Source organism: Bison bison, unplaced genomic scaffold (genome assembly GCF_000754665.1).
Source record: "Bison bison bison isolate TAMUID 2011002044 unplaced genomic scaffold, Bison_UMD1.0 scf7180017864141, whole genome shotgun sequence".
In the NCBI taxonomy this organism is placed as follows: domain Eukaryota; kingdom Metazoa; phylum Chordata; class Mammalia; order Artiodactyla; family Bovidae; genus Bison; species Bison bison.
In genome coordinates, this window is record NW_011494713.1 from 3,291,445 (window position 1) to 3,298,580 (window position 7,136).

The 7,136-nt window shown below is 40.0% G+C and overlaps 1 protein-coding gene and 1 long non-coding RNA gene across 3 annotated transcripts in view; one reads left to right on the forward strand and one right to left on the reverse strand.

Moving 5' to 3' along the window:
• Window positions 1-4,314, forward strand: part of FRMD3 (FERM domain containing 3) — a 343,072-nt gene extending 338,758 nt beyond the window's left edge. The window contains exon 15 of one of the 2 annotated variants that reach the window (XM_010840081.1): window positions 4,092-4,312. In XM_010840081.1, coding sequence (XP_010838383.1) covers window positions 4,092-4,105 — 14 coding nt within the window. In that variant the 3' untranslated portion in view covers window positions 4,106-4,312. Of the gene's footprint in view, window positions 1-4,091 lie in introns of both variants that reach the window. The other variant, XM_010840083.1, reaches the window with a different exon arrangement.
• The window catches only part of LOC104988676, a 69,407-nt gene that overhangs the window by 21,704 nt on the left and 40,567 nt on the right, over window positions 1-7,136 (reverse strand). The gene's annotated exons all lie outside the window — the stretch shown is intronic.

Below are 7,136 nucleotides of genomic sequence, written 5' to 3' on the forward strand. Positions count from 1 at the left end.
TAAATTTTAATAAAAAAAAAAAAAAAAGGAGCTTCCTGGAGTTATTTAAGTGTACAGATTGTAAGACTAATGCACAAAGGGTATGTCAGGAATTTTTAATGTCTTGGCACTGGTTTGTTTTTTAAAATATTTTTGGCTGAACAATCACATAATTGTTATTATCTGCATATGAGATAGAAAAATAGGTAGAAAAACACTGTAGAAAATAAGCTCCTGAAACGGATGATGGAACTGGAGGAAGTAGAAATTGTGAGCATCAAGAGGACACAGGGTGGTCCATTTTTCAAAATATTTGGACAAGATGACTTGTTACTTTCATTTGCATTCTGTCCATATGTGTTGGCTGAGGCAATGGAATGGTTTTAAAAGAAAGTGAAATTTTTAAAGGAAAATAGTTAAAGGAGATGCTAGTTAGTTGTGTATTATTGTACATTAACCCAAGAGTGGAAGCAAATGGGAATTGGAAAAATGGCAAGTAGCAAAACGAGTTCTGATGAGACTGATAGGCAAGTGGTGGTAGACAAATGATTTTATGAAAGTGATGGTGATGCAAGGTTCTGGATGATGTAAAGAACAGTAAACTCGCTGTCCAAGTGGACATGAATATGTCTAAGTGGATCTAAATAAAAGTGGAGAAACTTGAAGGCACATTTTTTGATCCCTCATGCCATTCATTGAGATTCTGTGGAAGAAACTTTAAAAGAATTCTATGTGTGTGAAAGAGAACAAAAGAGTCAGAAAGAATGTGAGGAGAATGATCTTGGCTTTTTGATAAATGCCTATGATCTTCCTCTGTGGTGGTCATTATACTCTTTCCCTTTCCTGGTTTCTTTAGGATCTTATTCATAATTGGGACTCTAATTAAGAAACTGGAGGGGACTTATTAGATAATATACCATTTCAGCTTGGATGAAGTAGTGAAATGACCCCCTAACTAGATAGTAAGTGGGACAAATGCTCTCGTACCTTCCTTCATACCACTGAATCCATGACAGAAAGAAAGGCTCTGACGCCTTCCATGCAGAGTGCATACCAATACTGTGAAAGAAGAGGGTTCAGTACAGAGCTTAGGGCACAGAGCATAGTGATTTTTCCATAAAATGTAAATGAAGACATGGAATGTTTTCATGGGATGGGCTACCTATAATCTCTCCTAACTTCAGCTCTACCATTAGTATAATTTCCAAAATGGCCATTCCAGTCCTACTCATTCATGGAGCCCTGAGTGCTTTATTAGACATTTGATTTTGTAAATACATTTTTAAAAGTCAGCTCATGAAGACTTCAGCAAACTATACTATACTTTGCTATTCAGTTTACAGGGTGGTCTTTCTCATGTGCATTAAGTGACTGATTTTTCTTTTAAATAAAGATTATTTGATACCTGAAATTTGATACCAATATAGAAATATATTTTCTATAGGTTATTTGGGAAGTTTGCAAATGATCACCTTTGAAATTGAAGTGGTTTCCCCCTTGTTTATGACTTAAAGTCATATCTCTGACATAAGGATGTGCCAGTATAGTCTGCAGAAAATTAGTTCCCTCTTCTAATCATGCTTAATCTCATTTTCTTTGAAGTTCTAACCATAACAAATCATCCAGCCCTTCTCCTTTTACATTAATATTAAATAACATTTTAAAATTATAGAATTCATATATTATACATCATAAAACATTGAAAAATGCTGACAGGATGAGCATCACACATAGTCTAGCCAAGTGGATTTATACTAAGGAGTAATGACTATATAATTTTAATATTTCCAGCTAATATCTCTTAGGCAAAAACTTCACTGTTGAATAAAAATATTTTTAAGTGAAGGATCTGACAGGATAAGGTCTGCTGAATTTAAACAACAGCTACCAAAAGTAAAACTCGGATCCTGAAATGCCATTTTGTCAGGACAGATCAGTCTTTTAGAAATACTCGCTTTTCTTAGAAAACAGTCACCAGTTGCCTGAATCAAAGAGGAGAAGACTGCTTCCAAAGGTAGAAGATATATAATATAGTAAGATACAGAATTGAAAGCAAGTGTGTGAGTATATGTATATTCCATATTATTGGTATATACGTGTTTATATATGAATATGTGTATATATGTGTGTTTGTATACACACAACTGATATGCCCTTCATACACAGATGTTTTTATTTATCCCCAATTGAGGAATTTGTGACATGTATTATTCATTTTCCCTCTCTGATAACATAGTGGATAAAACCCTCAAAGGTTTCAATTTTCCATGAAAATTACTGTGTGTACATTTGTGGTTTTATATACACACACATATGGCAAATACATATACACACACAATCTTTAGTGCTAATGCAAGTTGGATATGAAAAAAATGTAGGTGAAGTATTGTGTATTTCTGTCTGTGCTTGGAACATATTGTAAAATGTTATGTATCTGGAACAGATTTTGTGGTTTGTCTAATATAAAGACAACTCTGGGAAGAAGTCAAAATGATTGATTTCACTGAAAAACTAGAGATCTGGGGGCCACGTTACCTATGGTTGGAGCCTTATCTTTGTACAGTGAAATTTGCATTTCTGTGTCAACATCCAGATTGTTTTATATGTTAATATGGTGGCAGGAATCCCTAATAAAAATACTCTGGGGAAAAAATGTTTCTGCAATCATTCAGTTTTATTCAAAGTAAAGTTGTATAAATAGCCTGTTGGAAACTACAGAAAGGTGCCATCTGGTGCCATGAAATGAGGTCACCCTTGAATGGTGATACTATGAAAAGAATGGCTAATGGATGGGATTAACACTTAGCAGAAGTCACCCATGCTAAAAGGCAAAATATTGAATGCACTGGAAATGCATCCAAATATAGAAGACAGTATAGTTAGTGGCATCAAGATAGAAAAGCACAGGAAAAAAAAAACAGAAAAGGGGTTTTCTCTGTGACAGGTAGGCGGGAGGACTTCAGAGTGCTAGCAGTATGTCCTTACTTCCTGAGCCAAAGAGAGCTACGTCAGACTCGACTCTGCAAGACGTGCCATTAAACGTCTATCAGTTCACAGGCCCTGGAAGAGTTTTCCTATTCTACTCCTGTCTTCCCTGCATGCGTGGCCTAAAAGGCCCTCCTGCTTTGGTTTGGCACAAAGCTAATGATTTCACACCTGACAGTTAAATCAGAAGGTGTCAGTTACTCTGGAGTCAAAGGGACTCTCTTTACAACAGGAACACCATAGGTGTCCAGCTGAATTATACCCTAGCTGTGTGGCCTAGTGGGTTTTTTCTTTTCAGTTTTATCAAGATATAATTGACATATACCAGTATATTACTTTAGGTAGGTAATGATTTGATATGTGTATATACTGCAAACTGATTACCACCATAAGTTTAGTCACGGTCCGTCACCTCACAGAGTTAATTTGTTTTCCCTTGTGATAGGAACGTTTAAGATTGCTGACTCTCTTAGGAACTTGCAGGTATACAATACAGAATCATAACTAGAATCACCAAGCTGTACATTACACTCCCAGGACTTGTTTATCTTATAACTAGAAATTTGTACCTTCTGACCCCCTTCATCCATTTCACCCATCCAGGGGTCGGGGGTGGGTGAAGTCTGCCCAGTTCTTTCCTCAGCAGTCCTCAGGGGTCTGAGCACCAGAGCACAGGAAAGAAAAGGAATTTGGTGGTCAGTGTTCAGGTGTGAGATGTCGGGAGTCAGTCCCGAATCCACCAGCTCTAGCCAGCACCTGTGTTTGCATCGTGGCTGCCGACTGGGAGGCTCATACAAAATAGCCCCTGGCCACTTGTTCACTGAGCAGTCCAGGCTCCTAAGCCACCCTTACCTCCTGGGAGAAACCTTTTTCCTTATTCGTACATTCCTTGCTCAGCCAATCAAGGCAAAGATCTCCTAACTACAGTAGAGCATGGAAGGAAAGTACTGGGGAGAAGCTTCCACCGGGGTGACCTCAGTTGGGATGGTTGTGGTTGATGAACTTGAGACTCTTGGGACCACCTTTCTCTACTGGGTGGAGATAATGTGCTAAAGGACCCTGCTTACTTGTCCTCCTGCTTCTTCTCTCTCTCTCTGTTTCTCTTGGACCTGCTTTGGGGCTTCCAGTCTACCTGCAGTAAACAAACCCAGCGGGACCTGCCCGTGGTGAGCCCACCCAGGACTCAGCTCTCCACGTTCCAGCCTCGGTCTGCGGCGGGGTGGGTAAGTTTGGTTAGCCCCACCCAGTGGGCTCAGCTGTCATCACTTCAGAGAAGATGAAAAAACCTCGCTTGGGCCTCAAATCCCAGCTGTGTTCTTCAATTTGTCAATAAAGCTGATTTTAATCCTCTTCTGGCCATTGTGTATATTGTCTACGGAGAAGTGGGGTGGGCGCTGGGGAGTGGTTCAGGGTGTCTGTCACCTCCAGTGTTGCAAGCAAGGTAGGAGCAGAGGAGGCTGCTCCTGGCTGAACCTCAAACATCAGAGGATGTCTGCCACTGATATGGGCCCTGACAGCCCTTAGAGTTGGGTGAGGAAACTTGGGACATAAGATAGTATGTCCCCGACAGGCTACATTCCAAGAGCCCACTTGTAAGTCCAATTTGTTCATAAGTTCACAAAGTTAGCCTAGGTACCCAACTAACACAATCAGCTATATAGTACTGTACTTTAGAGGTTTATAATACTTTTCACACAAATAATACATTAAAAAAATAAATAAGCAGACTTTTTTTTAAATTCTATTTTTTAAATTTACAATATTGTATTAATTTTGCCAATATCAAAATGAATCCGCCACAGGTATACCTATGTTCTCCACCCTGAACCCTCCTCCCTCCCCATACCCTCCCTCTGGGTCATCCCAGTGCACCAGCCCCAAGCATCCAGTATCGTGCATCGAACCTGGACTGGTGACTCATTTCATACATGATATTATACATGTTTCAATGTCATTCTCCCAAATCTCCCCACCCTCTCCCTCTCCCACAGAGTCCATAAGACTGATCTATACATCAGTGTCTCTTTTGCTGTCTCGTACACAGGGTTATTGTTACCATCTTTCTAAATTCCATATATATGCGTTAGTATACTGTATTGGTGTTTTTCTTTCTGGCTTACTTCACTCTGTATAATAGGTTCCAGTTTCATCCATCTCATTAAAACTGATTCAAATGTATTCTTTTTAATGGCTGAGTAATACCCCATTGTGTATATGTACCACAGCTTTCTTATCCATTCATCTGCTGATGGGCATCTAGGTTGCTTCCATGTCCTGGCTATTATAAACAGTGCTGCGAGGAACATTGGGGTACACGTGTCTCTTTCCCTTCTGGTTTCCTCAGTGTGTATGCCCAGCAGTGGGATTGCTGGATCATAAGGCAGTTCTATTTCCAGTTTTTTAAGGAATCTCCACACTGTTCTCCATAGTGGCTGTACTAGTTTGCATTCCCACCAACAGTGTAAGAGAGTTCCCTTCTCTCCACACCCTCTCCAGCATTTATTGCTTGTAGACTTTTGGATCACAGCCATTCTGACTGGTGTGAAATGGTACCTCATAGTGGTTTTGATTTGCATTTCTCTGATAATGAGTGATGTTGAGCATCTTTTCATGTGTTTGTTAGCCATCTGTATGTCTTCTTTGGAGAAATGTCTATTTAGTTCTTTGGCCCATTTTTTGATTGGGTCATTTATTTTTCTGGAGTTGAGCTGGAGGAGTTGCTTGTATATTTTTGAGATTAGTTGTTTGTCAGTTGCTTCATTTGCTATTATTTTCTCCCATTCTGAAGGCTGTCTTTTCACCTTGCTAATAGTTTCCTTTGTTGTGCAGAAGCTTTTAAGTTTAATTAGGTCCCATTTGTTTATTTTTGCTTTTATTTCCAATATTCTGGGAGGTGGGTCACAGAGGATCCTGCTGTGATGTATGTCGGAGAGTGTTTTGCCTATGTTCTCCTCTAGGAGTTTTATAGTTTCTGGTCTTACGTTGAGATCTTTAATCTAACAGTCCAGTACCTTGAAGAGTACAGTAGTACAGCACAACAGCTGGCACACAGGGGCTGGCATTAAGTGAACAGGCAAGAAGGGGCTACTGACAGGAGGAGGCAGAGGAGGTGAGCGATGGCAGAGCCTAAGGACCTTTAGCAATAGGAGGGCAAGCTGCAATTTCACTCACGCCTGACGTTGATGGAACAGATTCTGGTTCCTTGCTGGATTCAATTCTGCCTGTCCTCTTGAAAAAACAATCCAGTGATATCTGGCTAGGAGCTCTGTTTCATTTATCATAGATGACACAGTAGTGCTGGACTGCATTCTGAACGGCTGCTGCAGCCTTCACGTACCATTCTAAGTCCAGGTCCTGTACCTTAAAAACTAACAACGCCTCCTCAAATAAAATCCCCTCGTCATTTCCTGCATCATGAACCTCTTCAGTTCTTCAGTTATTTCTTCCTCTTGTGTCTCTTCGTCCTTTCTCTGGGCCTCCAATTCCTGGCATTTCTTGCCAGTACCAGCTACATCACTACTGCTTTTATGCTTGCTTCCAAACATTCCTGGACTTTATATAAAGATACTGTACTCTGTAAAGCACACAAAAGTACAACCACTTTAGAGGAGGCATGCATATGACAATGTACGCTAGACACATAAGCTAACTTACATGATTGGATATGCAAATGTGCGTTCGAATTTTTGAAAGTTCGCAACTTGAAGGGGACTTACTATATGTGGGGGACTTCCTGTATTAGTAAAGAACAGGAGGTTTCTTGGAACCACACATTCCTCTTCTTTATCTGTAGCTGATGCTGACCTCAAAAATCTCTGGAATGAGAACCAAATCCATTTTTCCTGATTGCAAAGGAAAACTCTTAGTATTTTAAATAGGATAGAGCATATGCTTTGTATGGATACCAAGTATTAAAACCTGTCTTGCAAATTACAGCAGCACTTCCAGCTAACATGGCTCATCTTTTTTTTTTAATTTTATTTTATTTTTAAACTTTACATAATTGTATTAGTTTTGCCAAATATCAAAATGAATCCATCACAGGTATACATGTGCTCCCCATCCTGAACCCTCCTCCCTCCTCCCTCCCCATACCATCCCTCTGGGTCGTCCCAGTGCACTAGCCCCAAGCATCCAGTATCGTGCATTGAACCTGGACTGGCATCTCGTTT